We start from the raw sequence: 22,543 nt of genomic DNA, 5'->3' as shown, positions 1-22,543 counted from the left end.
TTCCTCCTCCCAAGCTTCAGTTATAACATAACTACAATTTGTTCTGCTCAGAGTTTAATGGATGCTGCCCAAAATATTCCTTCAGTGCGGCACTAATTCTTCACATGTAAAAGGCTGTTGTAGCTCAAATTCATGTCTATAAAATGCAACCAAGTGAAGAACTGCCATTTGAGTATCATTGGTTGCTGTTTAAGGCTGTGTTTACACTTTATATTCACCATAGCTGGGCTACATTTTGCCTCACTAGATCAGGCAAGCAAGTTGCTAATAGGGTAACAGGCTGCTTCAACAATATTGAGAAACAGGCTAAAAGTCTGGCTCTGTCCAGAAGAGTTACTGTAAAACTGCATATAGAATAAAGAACACATTATCTGCATGACTGTGTTTATGTTAAAATTGGACAACAGAAGGCTGCTTATAAATTGAATTACAAGGTTTCTGCATCTTCCTGATTCTGCAACTGTACCTGGTTCACAGCATAAGCAAAACTATGTTCATTCACTAGTGTGTAGGCCAGTTTTGATTTCAGATTGACATTAAAGATGAACTGCAGCATCAACTTTCAATATCATCAAGATGTAATGACATTTTGTTTGATGAACTATTGATTTAAAAAAAACTGCCTTACATCTTTTTCGCCTTTTTGTTCTGCCTAAAGTTTAGTGGATGCTGCCCAAAATATTCAGTGCCACGCTTATGCACTGCATAAAAAAGGCTGTTATAGTACATATTCATGTCTGAACAGCTGCCATTTGAGTATCGTTGGTCGCTTTTTCAAGCTGTATTCAATTGGTCTACATTCTGCCCCACTAGATAAGGCCAGCAGATTAACAGGCTAACAGGCTAAAAACACCTGGCCTATCAAGAGCAGTTATGGTAATACTGTGCAAAGAATAAAGAACACATTAACTGTATGCCTGTTAAAAAGTTCGATTGCCAGTGTTGAAGCTAGAATTGGCATAGAATCCTCAAACAGGGATGCTAACCGAAAATAGCATTATGCTAGCAGCTAATTGTACATCAGAGGGCTGCTTATAAAATTAATTACAAAGTCTCTGCATTAAACATTGCTGTGTAACACAACTATTTTACAACTGTACCTGGTTCACAATGTAAACAAACCTATGTTCATTCACTAGTATGTAGTGTTGTCAATATGAAAGAAACAACAAAGTCTGTTTTTTTACAGGATTTTTTATTTTTACAGTATTTTTAGGTTTATGTACCAAAAACATAATAATATAATAATTCATAAGTCATAATTCATTTCTTACAGAACATTTTCCAAATTCTCTTTAGCCCTTAAAATGTAAACAGACTGTTTTTGTTAGTAAGCCTTTAAGACTCAATATGAATATGTAAATGACCGCTGTACTTTTTTTTTTTTTTTGTTAAAATTTAAAGTAGCATTATTGAGTGAGGAGAATAAAAACAGGGTAAAATATGGTGAGTGTGCGCTGCTGCGAGTGGCCCCGTAAAACCTGAAATAATCATTTTAAAAACAGAGGTGTTTTTCAGACAACTCAAAAGACCCAAAAGAAGGTCCCGCTCGATTTTTAGGTCTCAAATGATCTCAACATCAGTGTTACGCTGAGGAAGATGTGATAACAATAACATATTCACTCACATCCTTACTATATGCATACTTCACCAAGAACTTGATTGATTGAGTTCTTCTTAAATTCTCTTTCAAAGTGCTCCAAATCACAGCCCAAGATTCAAGATCTTCTGCACATTGCATGTAATTAATGATGCATTGATACTCTTTTTCAGACAGAGTGCGAGTACATATCTTTTTGAAGTATTCACTGATACCATGAGTAATTACTTTTTAAGCAGTTGTTAGTGTAAATGAGTGCAATGCACTTTAACAGGTTTTATCAGAAAAGTGTATCTGTACAGCTGTAAGTAATGTATGTTTCATAGTTTTGATCCTCATCTTTCTCTTTCAGTATCTGTCTCTGTAGCACAGCGACAGCAGGAATCACATCTGAAGAGCTCACCTCAGTTTCAGTTTTATGTCATGTCAGAGACTTTTGTTTGGCTGGTTGAGCTGTAGTTGTATGTCCACTAAAGCCAGACATATACTGTATGATTTTACATGTCTTGTTCTTTGGTGCCTCACGCTTTATTTGAAGAGTTCAAATAAATTGTGCGCAGACAAAGCCTGCAGTTACATAATCACATTGCATGAAAAATGCTCATACTGACCTGCTAAATGAGACATAACCTCTACAGACAGCTCTGTCTAGGGAAAATTATCAATAAAGTTTCCATTAGGGAATTGTATTAGTGAAGCGGTTGTGATTGTGTGTGTTTTAAAATGGGCTGAAATTGCACCGTGAACTCTTGGCAAGAATAAACCAGTCGGAATGTTTAAAGTGACTGGTAGCTTTGTGTCCAACCACCAGCAGCATTTCTCTGTGTGAGCAGACCCTCGTTCAGGTAATGTTATATGGCATCAGGTGGTATCAGATATTAGTATTGGTCATGTTTATGAGGATGAGTATCGGGAAGATACCCGATGCCAGTATCAGTATCGACCCATCCCTAGGTGTAATTACACATTTCCACCAGAGAGGTCTCCAAATCCCAAAGACTTCTAGGTCTAACTTTTTGTAGGTGTAACATTTTATTTCTTTCCCAATATGTTAAATTCAGCAAAATAAACATTAATTGTGCATTAAAACATGGGGAAGTGTGTTCTCTGTAGAGGACGTGTTCACGTATTTTTACTTAGAAAATCAACAACACATGTAGTTACCATAAGACTGCATGTGTTTGATTTGACGAGGCAAACAGTGATGGTCATGTCCAATCCTCAGTAGATAGACACAGTGAGCAGTTCATGTCAACGAGGCTAACCACACAGTGGCATATTCACAGACAGGAAGTGATGCATGTGGAAATAGAAACAGGAAGTTGCTGGACGGTGTAGATGCTTCAAGCAGTTTCCACTCTTCTGTCTCATATAAATAGAATCACTGATAAATAAACCCATATCCTGTGTTGTGTCCATCTCTTGCTCCATTAAAGGCTTGTAGAGGGGAATTTTATGCACTTAAGTGAGAGACTGATGCTTCACATTAAAATAGCAATACAGCTGTGTGTAAAAGCTTGAGCACCCTGGTCAAATGACATGTTTTGTTGATTTTCTAAGTAAAAATAAGTGAACACATCCTCTCAGAGAACACACTCCTGTACATTTTAATGCACAATCACCTGTTTATTCGATGACTATTACATGTTTGGAAAGAAATAGTATGTAAATTGTGGCTTTTGCAAAAGTTATGGCACATTATATGTTTTATGTTTTATATTTTTTAGAAATAAATAGAAATTTTGGCATAATATTTGCAAAAAATGTTATATTTAAGTTCCCCGTGGAGGATTGGTTAACCTATTTTTGCTTAGAATATCAACAAACCATCATTTGACCAGAGATGTTGGCATACGGCTGCATATGGGAGTTTTCCAGTCTTTTTCAGTCAATTTGTATCAAATTTTTTCCTGCACATTTGAAAGGAATGACAGAATTCTTCAAAATAATGTAGATTTTCATTGTCTGGATTGCTCTCGGGTCTTTTGCAGTTATTTTCCAGACTTTGCCACCACTTGAACGACTTTGATCCACTCGTTGCGCTCTTCGGAAGTCGCTGCCTGCAGGTAGTAGTGTACCTCGTCTGAAGTGATGATCTCAAACAGATTTCCCTCCACATCATGCCTTTTAGCTGCAGCAGAGTTAGCACAACATTAAAAGGAATGTTCTGTAATTCTTGGAAAGATCTAGATTTGCAGAGACGCTCTGGTACATCAGTGGAAGGTTGTTAGTATTACACAGGGTCATATTTAAGGCACTGAATTAATTATTCTAGAGGTTTCCAGTCTAATCTCCATCTGCCACTTATTCTCTTCAGATAATGATAATGAAAGCTTGAATGTTGGTCGATATTGACTGCCCTGCTAGAAAAAAAACAGCGTAGTCCAGCATTACTGATCGCCAGCGAAAACAGCATATCATCACTGCCAGAACGAAACTTCGTATCTCCAAAATGTTAACTTTGAAAGAGAAGGCAAAAACATCCTTTTTTCTTTTATTGTATGTCAGTGAAACCAGTTTTTCCCAGTAATTTTGGGCCTTTTCTATTTTTCCATTTATTATGAAATTACCACACAGCTTAAAGGGCAACTGGCATGTTTATATCATAGCATGTTTTACACGTAAAAAAAAATAAAAATACAAAAATGGAGATACAAGGTTTTGTTCTGACAGAGATGATGTGTTTTGGGTGGTATGCTGGTCAGTAGCAATGTTATTATTATGCTGATCACCAGCAAAACCAGCATATCGCTGCTGTATCTCCAAAATGGTAACTTTACCATAGGAAAAACCTACTTTACTTTTAATGTAAGTCAATGGAACCAGACATTTTTCCAAGTAATTTTGAGCCATTTTTGTTGATCTATTCATCATGAAATTAACACACAGTATAAATAGAAACAAGCATTTTCAATGTATGTAAAAAAAAATTAAAACGGCAAAAATGGAGATACGACATTTTGTTTTGACAGCAGTGATATGTTGTGTTTTGGAAGCTGGTAAACCAGCACCAGACCAGCACTATGTTATCCATTCTGGTCTGTGCAGTTTTTTCAGTTGGGCAGTCGAACATTTTGAAAAAAAAAATTAAAAATGATATTCAAAATGAGCCATTTAAACTGAAGCACTTCACTAAAACACACCTGTAACAGAATTAAGAAGATAGCCAGTAAATAGTTACACCAAAGAGAATATCACTCAGTAATGTTTTCCAGGTTTCTAAGATGCTAAAGGATACATCCAAAGTGAATGTGTTCCTGTGGGGTTTTTGTGCACAACTGTAATTTGTAAACAATGTCTGATCGAGGAGCATCAATACTGATCGGCCTTCTCCAGCTGATTACCACAGACAGTAATGTTGTACTTATTAAAAAATGCATCTACCAATCAGCTTCTATTGTAAGTGTCCTTTAAGACAATGAGTCTTTATGTTCTTTTCTAAGTACAGGACACCGACCATCCACTACAGATGAAGCAGATTGAGATTAGGCTGGAAAACACTGGCGTATTTACTTTAATATGACATGCTTCAGTGTATTTAGACCATATCTTTGAGTCTTATTGTTCTGAGTGATGAATGATCAGTGAATAACTATAATCATTGTTCTCTTACCATCTGGCACGTAATCCACTGCAGTTACGACACACCCACGCAAGGGAATTGAACCAAGAGGATCATCTTCACCCTTAAGACAGAGAGAGAGAGAGGGGGGAAGAGAGGAGAGGGAGGGGCCAGAGAGAAGGAAAGAGAGAGAGAAAAAGAGAGAGACAGAGAGAAAGTCAGAAGGAGGGAGAGCGACAGAGGGAGAGGGATGGAAGGACAGAGAGGAGTGGGGAGAGAAAGGTGTGGAGAAAAAGAGAGAGTGACAGAACGAGTGGGGAGAGAGACAAACAGAGAAAGAGAGAGGAGAGAGAGAAAGGGAGAAGAAGGGATGGAGACAGAGATAGAGAGAAGAGTGGCGATAGAAGGGTGGAGAAAAAGAAAGAGAGAATGAGAGGGGAGAGAGAAAGAAACAAGGCACAGAGACAGAGTGAGATAGACAGAGGAGTGGAGAGAGGGGTGGAGAAAAAGAGTGAGAGAGAGTATGAGTGCGGAGAGAGACAAACAGAGAAAGGGAGGAGAGAGATGGAAGGTAAGAGAGGAGTAGAGAGAGATGTGTAGAGAAAAAGAGAGAGAAAGGGGGAATGAGTGGAGAGAGAGAGACAGAGAGAGGGAGGGGAGATGAAGAGACAGGCAGATGGAGGGTAAGAGAAGAGTGGAGAGAGAGGGGTGCCAAAAAAGAGTGAAAGAGAATGAGTGGAGAGAGAGAGAGACAGAGAGAGGGAGGGAGATAAAGAGACAAACAGATGAAGGGTAAGAGAGGAGTGGAGAAAAAGAGAGAGTGAGAGAGAGAAAGAGAGAGAGAGAGACAGAGACAGAGAGAGGGAGAGATATATATGATATATGTAAATGAGCTCTCTTGTGATTGGCTCCCCTGTACTGTACTTAATTCACAATGCAGATCTGGTTTACTGTGAGTCTAGGCTGAAACACTCCTTATCACTTTGGTGTGAATGGGTGGGGCTAAACTGCTGTAGACTGATTAACATTAACATTTACAGGCACTGGTTTTTGTGACTTCACAAAAAAATGAGCTAATACCAGAAAGTTTAGTTTCCATATATGGACTGTATGGAGCGGTAGTGAATGGTTCCCTTTAAAATGTCAACAGTTACAGACTAACTTAAACTCTTTGATTTAAAACTGAAAGAGAAAAAGGCTATGGTCCCTTTAAGAGACTAAGTCCAGGCCTCCTCTGGATAACAGAACTGTCCTTACCTTAGCAGGGTCGTAGTAGTGGATGTACGCAGGATCGTCTCTCAGGATAAACTTTCTCACCTTCCAGTTTTTTCTTCTGTGACCCTTTTGAACACAAAAAGGAAGAAGTTCAGGCTTCCTCTTTGAGCGTAAACCTCCAGTGGCCAGAGGATGATGTAGAACAGGAGAATAGCTGTCAATAACCACAACTTCTCTTATCCTTCCTCTTTTCTTGTTTGCATGATGAGTGAGAGTCATACTGTAAGCCTCAATACCTGTTTGAGCAGACAGCCTTGTTTGACTATGGCTCCTCTGAACTCCTCCTTCACAATCACGTCCTCGTCACTCGAGTAGCCTTCGCAGTAGAAGCCGCTGTCAGCCTGCACAGAAGCAGATTCACTTCCTATTATTCCCATATTCTACAGTTTTCTTGTATTTGTTTTCCTGATCTCCATTTCTAATGCCTGCATGGGTTTATATACCTTAAAACAGTTATAATTCATTTTACATGAGCATTTTCCAACCTCTCTTTACCCCTTAGAATTAAACATGCTGATTTTGTTGCTCTGCCTTTAAGACTGACATATAGCCTATTGCAGTTTAGGTTTTGTCAAAACAAAACATTGGGTCTCACTTTACATTTACAGCATTTGGCTGATGCTCTTATCCAGAGCGACTTACAATTTGATCATTTTGCACAGGTAGGCCAAGGTGGTGTTAGGAGTCTTGCCCAAGGACTCTTATTGGTATAGTGTGCTTGCCCTGGTGGAGGATTGAACCCCAGTCTACAGCGTAGAAGGCAGAGGTGTTAACCACTACACTAACCAACCAACTTTATTTGGATAGTCCACGAAATAGATATATTTTGATGGATAGATATTTAAATTGTTAACAAACTGTCTGTTGAAACTCAGTTGATTCTAAACAGTGGTGGGTTTAAGATTGGATTTGGACCAGGATTAGGGCTAGGAGCAGGGTGAGGGTTGGGTTTAGGTTTTGGGTTGAGTTTAAGGTTATGGTTAGGATTAAAGCAGGTTTACAGTTAGAGAATTTTTTTTTTATTAAGTAGCTATTTTGTTCAATGTAGCTTAAAAGTAAATTATGTATCTACAAAGCATCTAAAGTGTATCCAAATAAAGTGTTACCAGACATTGTATACCAACCTCTGTGGTATTTACGTCAGCTACTGTTTACTCTGTATCGAAGTTTCATGATACAGAGTTTCAAGTTGATTCAACTTGAGGACACCAGAATTCACACAACTCAAACTTCTTAGTTGAGTCAAAAACTCTCCCAGCTACTGTTTCTAGGTCTGTTAAATAAACAATCTGATTCTGCTTTCTTCTTTCCACTAACTGGTGCTCCTTCTATCACACAATTCTGTCTGGCATATTTTTCTCTTGGGCTTCTGGATGTGGACAGCTTTGGTGTTGCTGGGATTTAAACTCACAACCTCCTGATGTAGAGCTTAGATTATTCGACATTTGTACCACATGTTGTACCGTGTATTAAACATTGGTAGAAACAAAATCTGACCTACTTCATGTATTCCTGAGTGGTGCAGTGGGCTAAGCGGTCACTACAACAGGAGTTTGTGAGTTTGAGCCCCAGTGATACCACAGCCATCCATAACTTCATATCCAAGAAGAAAAATGTCTAGTAAGATTGTGTGACAGAAAGAGCCCTGTCTAGTGGGGAATGTTAAAAAAAAAAAAAGATTTACCTAAATAAGATGCAGAATTTTAAAAAAATACTTTTCACTCAACTAAGAAGTTGTGTCTTCAAGTTGAATCATTCAATGTTCAACATGTATGTATGTATAGTGGTCAGGACCCTCAGAGAGCAGGTACTGTTTGGGTGGTGGATCATTCTTAGTACTGCAGTAACACTGACGTGGTGGTGGTGTGATAGTGTGTGTTGTGCTGGTCTGAGTGGATCAGACCTCAGCGTCACTGCTGGACTGAGAATCGTCCACCAACCAAAAATATTCAGCCAACGGCGTCCTGTGGGCAGCGGACTGTGACCACTGATGACGAACTAGAGGATGACCAACGCAAACAGTGCAGCAGCAGATAATCTATCGTCGCTGACCTTACATCTAGAAGGTGGACTGACATGGTAGAAGTTTCTAGTAGAGTGAACACTGAGTGGACAAAAAACTCCAGCAGCACTGCTGTGTCTGATCCACTTGCACCAGCACAACACACACTAACACACCAGTGTTACTGCAGTGCTGAGAATGAACCACCACTCACATGCTTTGTAGTGGTCCTGTGGGGGTCCTGACCACTGAAGAACAGGGTAAAAGTGGGAAAACAGAGTATTTAGAGAAACAGATGGACTACAGTCTGTAATGTAGACTATACTATACTACATGTTCATTTTTTGTGGTCATGAAACCCAATGCACTTATATGTATACACACACACACAGACACAGTCATATATACATATAAATATATGGATATACAAATAAATATACACATACATGTATAACATAATTGTAGAGCTATATATATATATATATATATATATATATATATATATATATATATATATATATATATATATATATATATATATATATATATATATATGTAGATCTTTTAGTCCTTTCAAAGTTAATGAGCAGAGATTGGTGAGATTGTTGGTGTGCTCTTAATCCAAATGGTATTTTCAAAGTGCTCAGACAGGCTCTGTGTAGAGGCTACTGGTGTGTGCAGAGTCCCATGTTCTGGTCAAGTTCACTTACAAAGTAGTAAAGAGCATCATGCTGGTCTAGCAGCACTGACTCTGCTCCACCCTCAGCAGCAGTTTTAGAAATCTCTCCAGCGGGCTGCAGGAAGCCCTCGTTCAGCAGCCCTGTGGCCAACATCACACCTTCCGCCCTGTTTCTGACCTTCCCCTGAGAGATTAGCCAGTCAATCACTGTGTTACCTGCCAGGAAATCACGTACAGGGCAGATATTATTTACAGACATAGACAGACACTGCATGACTCATTGACTTGTTATGGCATAAAGGAAGCAATTATTCTGACGTGCATCAGTCTATCAGTCTATGCAATACGCGCATACATATTTTTCCTTCTCCTGTAAAGATATAATTTTGGAGATACAAGGTTTTGTTCTGAAATGAGCGATGTATAAGTTATATATATATATATATATATATATATATATATATATATATATACACACACACACACACACACACACACACACACACACACACACATATATATATATATATATATATATATATATCATTCTGTCTGATGTTTCATACCAGTGAAGCAGTGGCTGAAGAGCTTCTTGTCCTTTTCCACTTTCATCTCTTTAATGCCTGAGTCTTGGTCTTTCATCAAAATGTAGAGCTCACTTGAAAGAGAACACACAGCAGCCTTTGTTTAACATCACACATTTACAGAAAGTAAAACTGTCACTGCTCAGGTGTGACAAAGTCACAAAGTCCTATCTACAATGTCTTCTTGTACAAATTTATAAAATGACAAACTTCAAAAAAGTTGTGAGAGTATGTGTAACACTAACAAAAACAGAAAGCAGAGATTAACAAATTCTATTTGACCTGTATTCAGCTGAAAACAGTGTAATATTTGATATTTTTCTCATGAATTTTATATACTTGTATAGAAACCAAATTTGATTTCTACCATAAGTTCCAAAATAGTTGGGACAGGAGCATGTTCACCACTGTGTAACATCACCTCATCTTTTAACAGCACTTATTAATCATTTTTGGGACTGAAGACAAAAACGCAGATTTTTCTGCCACTCTTCTGTTACAGAAGTCTTCAGCTGTGCAGCCATTTGGGGCCTTCATTATTATATTTTGCACTTCATAATGCACCACCCATTTTTGGAACACATTATTTGGAATGGTCCTTTGTAGATTATTAATGAACTCTTACCAGCTTATCAGGAACACTTCAACAGCGTTTGAGTGAGGTAGCAGTAGTGAAGCATCTCAATATACTAACGTAAATAAAATCTTGTAGATGTTCTGTTGATACATTACTTACATTCAGTAGATGTGTTGTTAATATGTTACTTCCATTACACAAAACCTGACCTTAACAACCTCACCCAACACCTTACCAAATCCTAACCCTAATCTTAACCTCAACCACAAACATAATCCTAACTCTCACATTGGCCCTAATCTTAACCTAAATTTAAATAAAATCTAATCCAGTTAAGCTCCAGGTACAGGATGGTGTCAGTGTGTCTAACAGCTTGTTGAGGATGTTGATGGTCTGTATTAAACTTAATTAATGTTCAACTAATTTTATTTACAAAGTTGGTTAAATGTCTGTTGATAATCTACCAAATGTATTCACTGCTGCTACATCATGGATATGTTGTTGATGTTACTAAGAGTCTGTTGAGTGTTTATTTCATTTAAATAGGACCACTCTAAATAAAGTGATACCATGTCTTCAATGGGAGACAGGTCTGGACTGCAGACAGGCCACTCTAGCATCCCTACTCTCTGATTACACAATCATGCTGTTGAAACATGCAGAATGTGGCTTGGTAGGGATATGTCAACATAAGCATGGACGTCACTGATAAAAACATCTTCCTGAAGACAGCACATATTGCCCTAAAAGGGGTTCAGTGTTAATAGTGCATTTACAGATGTGCAAGTTACCCACTAATGCCCCCTCATATCAGGAGTGATACTGGCTTTTCAACTTTACACTGGTAACAATCTGGATGGTCCTTTTCTTCTTTGGCCCAGAGAACACAGTCTGAAAGGTCGACTCATCAGACCACAATACATGCATACACCTTGCATCAGTCCATTTCAGATGTGTTCATGCCCAGAGAGGTTTCTGGATGCTTATGGATGTTGCTGACTTTTATACAACAGTTAGTTCCGGCCACGCAATCTGATTGGTTGTGAAGTGTTCTAGCCGTGCTGTTATTTCACCATAACATCAGTTTATTTTTTACAAACACTGTATCACTCCGCTAAGACGGCGTTGTTAGGCAACAGGGTTGACAGCTATAGGAGACACTCAAGCCGTTTGAACGTTTTCATTCTTACTTTGCCACAAACAGAAAATGGACATTTTTAAGATCACATTTGACCAACAGCCTATTTGGTCAGAAGATGAGACTACGCTAAATTTCCAAACTGTCATCACCACTGAGCAGCTTTTCAGTCGGCAGCTGTGACAGAAGAACAGCTAAAAAATCTGAATCAGCCAGAAATTAACCCAATACCATTCGCCAAACGTGTCATCTGATCTTCAGAGTCTGACCAAATCGGACTGAGCCATAAAACTGATACACTGAAAAACAAAAAAGCTGCTCAGTGGTGATGGTTTTCCCAGTGGTTGCCCAGTGGTTTGGGAATTTAATGTGAGGAGCTGGAGAACAAACTGCCGGCTGTCCAGCGAGTGGAGTAGAGTGGAGCTCGTTACTCTGACATAGCAAAAAAGCTTCTTCTTAAGGTTAAGTTTCTTGTTATTATATTAAAGTATAATTTGGAGGAAGGAACTGAACATTAAAACATATTAAATGCCACGTTTCATGGCCCAGTTTATTCATTTCTTACTTTATTTATTTAACTGTTGTATTAAAGCAATGGAATCCTCGAGGAGTGTGTTATCACTATAACATCACAGCTATGATGATCTACAGTGACCTGCAACCAAATCACAGCCGTGATGCTATTTTGTGATAACACACTCCCTCTCGTGTTCAATCGCTTAAAGGCTTTGTATGACAATGTACAGTCTTTACTTTGTAGATGCAACAAAGAATGGTGTTCATTGACAATGCTTTGCTGAAATATTCCTGAGACCATGTGGTGATATCCATCACAGAAGCATGGTGCTTTTTAAAGCAGTGCCATCTAACTGATTGATGGGCATTTAGTTTTGGTTTTTGACCTTGACCTTTATGCGTCAAAATTGCAACTGCTTGTTCAGGAATGTTGTTCTTAATCTTTCACATTTCACAGTGTCTGTAGTCCCTAAGATGTTTGAACATTTCACAGTGTCTCTAGTCCCTAGAGAAGGGTCTGACTGTAGAGCTGCAGAGCCGCAAATTTACACCCGCAGTTTCACTCCCGTGGTTTCAGGCCAGTGGAACGCATGTACAGTTGAACAGCGCGATTGTGCCAAGTAAACAAAGTCCTTATAGAAAAGTTGAGTGTTACAAGAATCCCATTTATATTTCTAACATTTATAACACTCATTTATAACATCTCTGATGTAAACAGTGACTGTTTGTGCAGATTGTATGCATGTTACCATTCAGGAAGTGAAAATAAAATAATCAACCATTGGTAATCAGTTAAACCATAAGCCAAAATACATTACAAAACCATCATAAACAAAAAAAAGTTTGTTTAAGCTTAAAATTATGGTCAGTTTAAGTAAAATTTTATTCTTGTACATGTAATGTAAGTGTACACATAAAGCTCTGTATCAAGTTTAAGTTAACTGAGCTATATGTGCACATAACCCATTATTTACCCAGGCCACATCAGCCATAGTTTGTGTAATATTTACCCTTAGTGTCTCTATATGCGTCCAAACCAAAGTTTATTTTAGCCTAAAGCTTAAAATATAACATTAGCCCAACACAAATCTATCAGAAAACCACATAAAATGACTGAAATGTTGATGAGCCTAAAAATCGCTAAGAAAAGTGCAGTCGTGGGCTGGAGGTTAGGGAACCAGCCCTGTGATTGGAAGTTCGCCAGTTCGATCCTCAGAGCCTGAGGTGCCCTTGAACAAGGCACCTAATCCCCCAGCTGCTCCCCAGGCGCTGAGGATAGGGCTGCCCACTTCTCGGGGCAATTGTGCTCACTGCCCTCAGGTGTGTGTCTTCCTTAGTGTGTATGTGGTGTTTCACTGCAAAGGTGAAATTTCCCTGTTGTAGGACTAATAAAGGTCACTAAATCATAATCCTAAAACCGAAACAAGTGTCGGGACATGGGCTGAACACCACTGGCTTGAACCTGCTACAGTGAAACTGCGGTTCTGCAGACAGATATTACTGAGTCCTTAATTTCACTGTCACAACTTTTTTGAAACATCCATTTCAGAATGGGCATTTAATTACAAAAAGCAATAATGTTGATAAGATAAAACATTAAACATTTTGTCTTTGAAGCATTTTTCTTTAAATACAGGTCTGTTGAGTTTACAAATCACTGCTTTCTGTTTTTATTAGCATTTTACAGATTGTCTCAGCAATGCTGTCTTTATCATTGGAATTGAATTAAGGCAAAATTACAGAATGTGACATTTATATAGGGATATTTCTGTGATGTGTTCAGTATCACCAGTATAGATTGAACACAAGCATAATTCTGAGATAATAACTTTACTATGAACATGGTATTCGGTCTCATATGCATTGCTTTTACTGCAACTTAGAGCCAGTCACCCACACACTATCCTTCAGCCACTTTCTGTTCTTCTTTGTTTCAGGGGGTGTCCAATTTAAGTCTGCATTTCAAGAAGTGAAATGCATGTGTTACTGGATATTCAGTTTCTTTTTTCCAGAGCATGTGTTGCAAAAGCTAACAGCAATGGAGCAAAGGAACAAGAAAGGTTACTCTATTTAAGATACTCAGAGTAAAACTCATTCGTATTATCTTCTTTTTCATCTTTCAGAATTTTAAATGACAGTTAAAAATGCTTTTCCCACTATACTCAATCATTTTTGGAGGACACTGTATAAGAACACTCTCTTTTCCTGGTATTCAGCAAAATCATACCTTAGATTAACTGATTCAGGCAATCGAATGGACTTCCTGGTAGACTTTCTGGCAAACCTCTTGCCTCCCTGCAAACATGTGATGGCTCTCTTGATGTCTTTGACCCAGAGCTCCCTCTCCTCCAGGTGAGTTGCTTGAAAGAAATGGTCCTGCTTCTTAGTTGTGCTCAGCTTAAACACAAACTGTTTGAGAGCAAGAACAGAATTGTGGCAAATAGCTTCTCACCATATATACAGTATCTCACAATAGTGAGTACATCCCCACATTTCTGCAAATATTTTATTATATCTTTTTCTGGGACAACACTATAGAAATGAAACTTGGATATAACTTAAAGCGGTCAGTGCCCAGCTTGTATAGCAGTACAGATTTACTGCCAGCTATTTAGACATTAATGGCTGTGTATTGAATTCTTTTCAGGAGACAGTAAGTCTATACTGCAATACAAGCTGTATATCTTACTGTATATCATTGCTGTCGGATCTGCGTTTTTGTCATTTTTCAGTTTTTGACATAATTTGAAAATACCCATAGTCCTATATATTGTGTGTAAATTCCTGATGAATAGACCCAAAGAAATGACCTAAAATTACTTTTTTACCTTCTCCTGTTTTGATCCGACAAAACACACACACACGCACGCACGCACGCACGCACGCACGCACGCACACACACACACACACACACACACACACGCACATATATATATATAAATGTGTGTGTGTGTGTATTTAGGTCTGAAGCACAAACAGCCTTATCTCAGTTTCAGGGGTTTGTCAGCAGACAGTTACCCGAGAAAAAAATGTTCAGTGAACAAAGGAATAAACTGTCATACAAAGTAAAAGAACCTCTGTGACAGTGTTTCACCACTGCTGACTAACCTTAACATGCAGTTTGTGCTTTAAAGTTGCTGCTGCAGAGAAACAGTTTTCATTTTCTCCCTTAAAAATAGTCAGTATCTGAGAGAGCGAAGGCTCAGCGGGGACTGGATGTTCGTTCACTGGGGTTGACGGTTTGTGTAAAATGTTTACGATGGCACTACAGACCATGACAACCTGGCTGGTATGTGTGCGTGTTTAACGTTTTGCCAACTAGTTTAGTGTCAGTGAGGTGTTTCATCACTTCCAGCTAACATGACTAATCTGGCATTTGGTTATAGTTCTCTTCACTTATTTATCGATTTATCTCTCTATAGATGTCAGCTGATGTAACTCTGATAGCTGTGAAGGATTTTTTCACAAAGCATTTATATCCTTTATTTAGTTTGGGCTCACATATTGTTGTGTGCTTGGTTCTCCAACAATTCTGGACTCATCCTCGAATTCCAGTCTTGGCAGCTATGACAAAGTTAAACCTTTCTGTGGTGCCTGAAGTGATACGAACACCTGTATTTCAGAGGTTAATAACTGTCCGGTCTTATTTTACCCAGCGTTTCCGCGCTTCCATTTCTTGTGAAAACGGCCTGTCACAAACCATCTATCAATCTAGCAACTTCTTGCCATTTACTTTTGCTCTGTTGTTATTCTTTCTGCTAATATCTTCATGTGTTGATCAGTTTACTGTTTCTCTAATTTGCTTTAATTGCATCATACTGCTGATGTAAAGGAGCCTTGACATAGAATTTATTATAATAAGCAGTAGTTGTAGCAGTAGTGGCAATAACCAGTGGTGGACAGTAACTCAGTAAATGTAATTTGTTACTGTCCTTAAGTAGTTTTTTTGTGTATCTGTACTGAAGTTTCTCCATTTTGGGCGACTTTTAACCACTACAATTCTCATCAAATATCTGACTTTTTCCTCCACTACATTTTGAGAAATCTGTCGTTCCTTTTGTTTTCTGTGTGTATAAAAACGTAACAAAATGAAAGAAGCGCAAAGCAAGAACACCAATCAGGGCACAGCGGTCACTTTGTTTTGAGCTTGTTTTGACCTGTTGGTCATACCGACCCAGTGCAGCACACGGTTCAACGTCAGCGCAGCCATGTAATATTTTGGGAGAGTCTATTCAACATAAATAATGAACTAACCTAACTTTGTGTAAATAGAGCACAATATAGAAATATGTCCACATATGCAGTCGTGACTGACGCGGCTTTTTTCTGAATTTATACAAACACTCATTTTATAGTAAATTAGTTTGGGCTGGTTTATGTTTATGAACAGAGACCTACAGATCAATATAGTAAAGGAGCTTATTTGTGATCCTGAGTTTAAAGCCAGTTTTTATTAAACTTAAACTTGTAACTAAGTTGCATTAAGTTAATTAATTTTTTAGTACTTTTACTCAAGTGGAGGTCTAAAGGGAGAACCTTCTACTTTTACTGGAGTAATATTTACCTTGGGTGTCTCTAATTTAACTCAAGTGCATGATTTGTGTTCTTCATCCACCACTGCCAATAACAGTAGTAGCAGTACTAGGAGTAGCACCAGTAGCAGTAATAGCAGTAGCAACAGTATTAGCACTAACATTAGCATTCATAGTAGCAGCAGCAGTAGCACTCTTAGTAGTAGTAACAGTAGTAGTAGTAGCAATAGCAGCAGTCTATGGCACTAGCAGTAGCACTAGTAGTAGCAGCAGCAGCAGTATTAGCACTAGCAGTAGCAGCATAGTAGTAGCAGCAGCAGTAGTAGCACTATTAGTAGTAGCAGTGTCCAATGTCCTTAACAACATAGAATGTTTCCACCATAATTTTATTTTATACTTTTCATGTTGGTTGTTATTTATGAACTTTTTGCTATTTTTAAAAGATGAGTCTACAGATGGCATCAAATCAAACTGGTAGTCAAGAGGTTCTTATGAGTTTTACATCCTCTATTAATACTCAACATGAATGGAAATTAAAGATTTTGTATCTAATGTCAAAAAAACTGTGATAATCATACATGGTCGCTCGATGTTGATCTGCTGCCGCTTCAATTGTTTGAACACATCTGTGCTGACTGGCATAGGAAGGTGAAGGAAACAGTGTTTTTAATCACTTTCACATTTTAATTAACAAATGATTTTGATGCTTTGTTGTAAGCCTATTTATTTATTTATTTATTCCTGTCAACATCTTGGCCATCTTTCTCTTCTGGCCAAAAACTGAAGGTGTCATTATGAACTATTTTTGGAAAGTAGTTTTTGGTGACTTAACGTTCAGTGCATCCCTTGTTATTATCATTATTTTTAGTAGTAGTGGTAGTGATCATAGTAGTATTGTCATGTGTGTAGTTTGTATCACCGTTCTCTTGTTGAAGTCCTGGCAGGGGCTGGTCAGTGTGGCTCCGTTTAATGGAATCATCCCCTTCGGATTGCTGTCTGTTTTCTTCTTATAAAACTCTATTCCATCATCTGCTAACACCACCCACATCACCTTCCATGAATTCAGTACAGTACCCTGCAGAAAGACATAAAAGAAAAATACAGTGTGGTGTAATAAATGAACTTCTAGCTTCTTCATAATGGCCATTTTTATTTTCCTGTCATCTACAAGCCCAAATCATTTGGTTGTGTTGTATACTCAGGTGACATTGCTGGTTTGTGCACACTGACTCCAAATAATCACACCAACAGCAGAAAAACACCATTCCGACCATCAATAATATCAGGAGGCTACAACTTTAATGTAGTTTTTAGGGGTCAACATCTCTAGCAACCTGATGATTTGATTCGATTTTGATTCTGGGTGCCCAGATGTGTTTATAATGCAACAAGATGCAACTCTTGCATTTTGATCTTTATTTCTATAGCCTATAGAAATAAGCCTATTATTTCTATAGGAGCGAGGAGGCGGATGCATATGTGGAGATAAGGGAGATTTATTATGGGCAAATCCAGGGTCATAGTCTAAACGGTCCAGGTTCAGATAGCCAATACGGAGAGCAGGAAAGACAGACATGACAAAATGAACACAGGCATAAACATCCAAACAACACAGACAGAGATTCAAGCAAAGACCAGTAAACACAAGGGGCAAACGCGGGGCTTAAATATATAGGGGTAACGAGTGACAGGTGCAAACACAGGTGGAGACAATCACGGGTGGAGTCATGAAATAAGGGGGCAGGACTGGAAAACCAAAACAAACGCACATGGAAGATCAAAACAAAGGGGCACATGGGGTAGTGGGAGGAGCCAACCGTGACACTCATTAACTTGAGCTGTCATTTATTTGAATGTTACCACACTTGATAACCCTGTAAGCTGTTTTACCATCTAGTGGGTTTAAACTAAAATAGTAAAAATGAGACAACATGCCAGGTAATATTTTTACTTTTTTTACGTTTTAAAGTTAATCATTCAGTAAATATCTAAACTTTAAGCCTAGCTGAATATTACTGGATCAGTCTATTAGCTTGTAATAAGGTTTTTGTGACTGCAAACATACACCCATTAGTCAGATCCTGCATTTTTTCCCTCCTCAAAGCCCAGCTGTGCCAAAGTGTCCTACTTTATAATGTCTCTGGGTGCACATGAGCTTATTTTACAGTACAGGAAACAGAGTCTGTGTAACAACCCATGGTTTAATGTGAAATCATCCACTGTAGAGAAACATACTCAAATTTCTTTACTGTGGTGGTGATAGGAGCCAGGGGTTTCAAAAAAGGACTACAATACAATTATAGACAGTTTATTTACTATCCAAAGCATGTGTAATGTTGGTGGCAAAAGTAGTTAAATGTGTCTATTTTGCCTTACAACACCCATGTACCTTCCTGAATGTGTTTTAATTAGATTAGATTAAGTGATTCTTATTAGTCCCACAAAGGGGGGAACTACACCTCCACATTTAACCCATCCGTGCAGTGAAACATCACATACACACTACTGAAGACACACACTTGGGGGCAGTGAGCACACTTGCCCTGAGTGGTGGGCAGCCCTATCCGCAGCGCCCCTGGGAGCAGTTGGGGGTTGGGTGTTTTGCTCAAGGGCACCTCAGTCACATCCAGCCCATGACTGCCCCAAATATTTAACATATAAAAATAACTTTATTGCAGATGTGCCCTAAAACAACGTCTAAGACAGCAACCAATTCATGTGATAACCTTCTGTGAGGGAGTCCTTAGAGGTGGGCGTCTGGTTCGTATGACCACTACTGTGAATAATTCTGACTCTGTACAAGTGGCATGAAACCATCGCCCCCAATCACAGGACAGATGTACTGAAAATGAAATACTGTAAATGGAGAGCACAGTTCTAGAGCGGAAAGCAGATATTGAAACGTAGCGAACAGTTTCTTTCATTTTCATTTCAGGCAAAGTTCTGCTTTTTGACTATTCTTAGTCCTACATGTGTTCTTGTATAAACCCTGCAGGTTCTTTCTGAGGCTCAGAACACTGTAAGCAGCAGCTGGAACAACTTAAAAGAACAATTTTCCACAAAGTCGTACCTTGTCCTTCATTGTGCTTTTTATACAGCCAAAAATACAACAAGTAGAACAGACATCTCAGTTTTATGTCATTTCATCAGAGGTTTTGAGCCCCATTTCAAGTAGGCAACATTTTTTACTTGCTTTTAAATAAATCTTATTACTCAGTAACCACACTGACTACAAGGCCGACTGGCTCAGTTACCCAAGGGCAGGTCCTGACCATTTATTACATAAACTAATAAATATAGCAACTTTTTTTTCAAAATGTGAGGGAGTTCTATCTTTATCTCACACCCAAATTGAGTCTCTTGTGACTGACCTTAATGCGCAATGTTGCCCATCTGACACTCTACTCATCAAAACCTGACAGTTGCAGAAGTATTTTTAGCTGTGGTTTGAGGGGAAGTTGCTACTTTGTCTTCTCCGCCCCAAATATGAGCAGAAAAAAGGAAAAAGTATTCTAGTTGAGCGCTCTTGCTGTCGGACTGTTCATCTCTCAGAGCCAGAAGCTGAAATCTTACTGGACTTACTACACAACCAAGCATAGAAAACGACAGCCAAGAAGTGCATACAGCCTCACTTTCCAAACAAACAATCACTCATAACCCACATACTGTGCATATTATATTCAGCAGCTGAGGCATTTCCATTTTTTGCTTTATGATGCTGAAAAACGAATTATTACTAAAATGATCAAACTGCAAGGGAATCTTTGTGGCCAGGCACTTCAATTTCTTTGCATTATTATATTATTCATGTATTAGTTTCATAGTAGATATGAATAATTTATAGTAGTTACTAAACCATTTTCAGTAGTTCCTGAAAACTTCATCATTCTGAATCATTCATAATAGTTATTGAATTGTTCACACTAATTACTTAATCTTTTATAACAGCTACTGAACCGTTTATATTAGTTACTGAATCATTTAGATTAGTTACTGAATCCTTTACACTAGTTACTCAATAATTTAAAATAGTTAATCATTTAGATTAATTAATGAATCATTTACAATAGTCACTCAATCATATATAATAGTTACAGAATCATTTATTAGTTGCTGAGTTGTTTATAGTAGCCACTGAATTATTTAAATCAGTTTTGAATTGTTTATGTTATGATAGTTACTGACTCATAGTAGTTACTGAATAAGTCTTAAGATTTATAGCTGAATAATAAACCAGCAGTTTAAAAGTTAATGACATATATATATATATATATATATATATATATATATATATATATATCTTTGTTTAAGTCAAGAATATCTCTCATCAGTTCAAAATGGGTGCTAACATAAAATGGGTGCCTTCTGTATTCTGAAGAGGCATCCACTACAAACCAGAACTTTGGTTTTCTGTTATAATCTACAGACTCTTACCTTTTTCACCAGGTATCCTTCTCGAATGGTGCTGGGCTCCATGGCTGTGAGCTGTGCTCAACTGTGTGTCTGCTGCAAGGTGTGGTAAGTGTGAGGACTGAGGCTCCAAACAGTAGTTTTTATGTCTGCTTGCATAATAACCGTATACCCTCTCTTGACAAAAGGGAAGTGGTTGTGTGAACATGAGTCACACATTTTCATGGTCAGCTTGGCTGCTGTGTAGTTTCAGCCAACACTCTAAATGAGTCGCAAAGATACTTGCATGTCTTCACATCTAGTATTGCTAAAGAATGAAGAACTAATACGAGTTTATTCCGGTGAGTCAAAGAGGTTTGTCCTAGATGAGACATATTTTGGCGTGTGTTGAACTAGTGTGAGACATCTTCACTGAAACAGAAGCAGGAAAGTCTTCAAGAGAGCAGCCCACATCATGGAAAATGGTTCACACCCAACAGATATGGAAAATAAGCTGCAAAAATGGCCCCTTTTGAATCCATTGTTTTTGTAATGTCACGAAAACACACATTTACATATATATCTGCCTACAGCAGTTTAGCCCCGCCTATTTATGTTGAAGTTATAAGGAGTGTTTCAACACTGAGTTTTTTAAAAATGAGGCGCAATACAGGGCAGCCAATCAGTACAGCTCATTTACATATATGTTCATGTAAAAGTGAATTACAATTGTGGGGCATATATATATATATATATATATATATATATATAAAACTCCCACAGCACTGCTGTGTCTGATCCACTCAGACCAGCACACCAGCACAACACACAATAACACGACACCACCATGTCAGTGTTACTGCAGTGATGAGAATGATCCACCACCCAAATAGTACCTGCTCTGTGAGGGTCCATGGGGTCCTGACCACTGAAGAACAGGGTAAAATGGGGATAACAAAGTATCAGAGAAACAGATGGACTACAGTCTGTAACTGTAGAACTACAAAGTGCACCTATAGAGTAAGTGGAGATGATAAAATGGACAATGAGTGTAGAAACAAGGAGGTGGTCAGAATGTTATGACTGATCAGTGTACAGTATCTCACAAAAGTGAATATACCCCTCACATTTCTGCAAATCACTCTCTTGTGTTGGCAGCTATTTAGACATTAATGGCTGTGTGTACTCACTATTGTGAGATACTGTAGTATCTGTCAGACGCTTCATGCGCACGTTCTCAAAGACAGCTCTTTGTAGGTTCCGGGGTGCCCTCTTTTGGTCACTGTGATGTCCTACATAAATACAGGTCACAGCCCACTTTACAGATAAAGAAAACAGTTCAGTATTGACAGCTGAGTGATGAAAGGAGAGGATTCCGCATTTTGCTCAGTGGTGTTTGCAGCCTCATGAGTTCTCAGTAGTCCAGTGGTTCTAAGTTACAGTTTATCAGTTTTTTTAATCGTTTTGGTTAAAAATAATACATTAGAGTTAGAAAATAAAAGGTGTGAACAGTAGTGAAGTAGTGCAGGTGTTGAGCCAACGCAAGAGCATGGAATGAACACACACTGGCTTTATGAGCTTAGCGCTAATCACTGAAATGGAACTAAACACAGTCCTTCATAGGAGGGTTCTAGCACCAAAACATGCTTCCCTCCAAGGAACACACGGATGTTTTGAGGCTTTTTAAAG

General features: G+C 38.4%; 1 protein-coding gene across 1 annotated transcript; it reads right to left on the bottom strand.

Annotated features, from left to right (window-relative positions):
- Window positions 1-1,331: 1,331 nt before the first annotated feature.
- plek (pleckstrin) lies at window positions 1,332-21,277 on the bottom strand. Its single transcript, XM_017694107.2, has 9 exons — window positions 20,900-21,277; window positions 17,385-17,540; window positions 14,161-14,342; window positions 9,685-9,776; window positions 9,150-9,334; window positions 6,674-6,778; window positions 6,420-6,503; window positions 5,214-5,286; window positions 1,332-3,731 (listed from the first exon to the last, which is right to left on the bottom strand). Exons 1-9 carry the CDS (start codon window positions 20,939-20,941, stop codon window positions 3,592-3,594), a joined length of 1,059 nt encoding a protein of 352 aa, XP_017549596.1. The 5' UTR covers window positions 20,942-21,277; the 3' UTR covers window positions 1,332-3,591.
- Between the last annotated feature and the right edge of the window lie 1,266 nt (window positions 21,278-22,543).

This window comes from Pygocentrus nattereri, chromosome 5, assembly GCF_015220715.1.
Source record: "Pygocentrus nattereri isolate fPygNat1 chromosome 5, fPygNat1.pri, whole genome shotgun sequence".
NCBI classification, from domain to species: Eukaryota; Metazoa; Chordata; class Actinopteri; order Characiformes; family Serrasalmidae; genus Pygocentrus; species Pygocentrus nattereri.
Note: the sequence above shows the minus strand (reverse complement) of the source record. Positions and strands in the feature narration are given on the sequence as shown.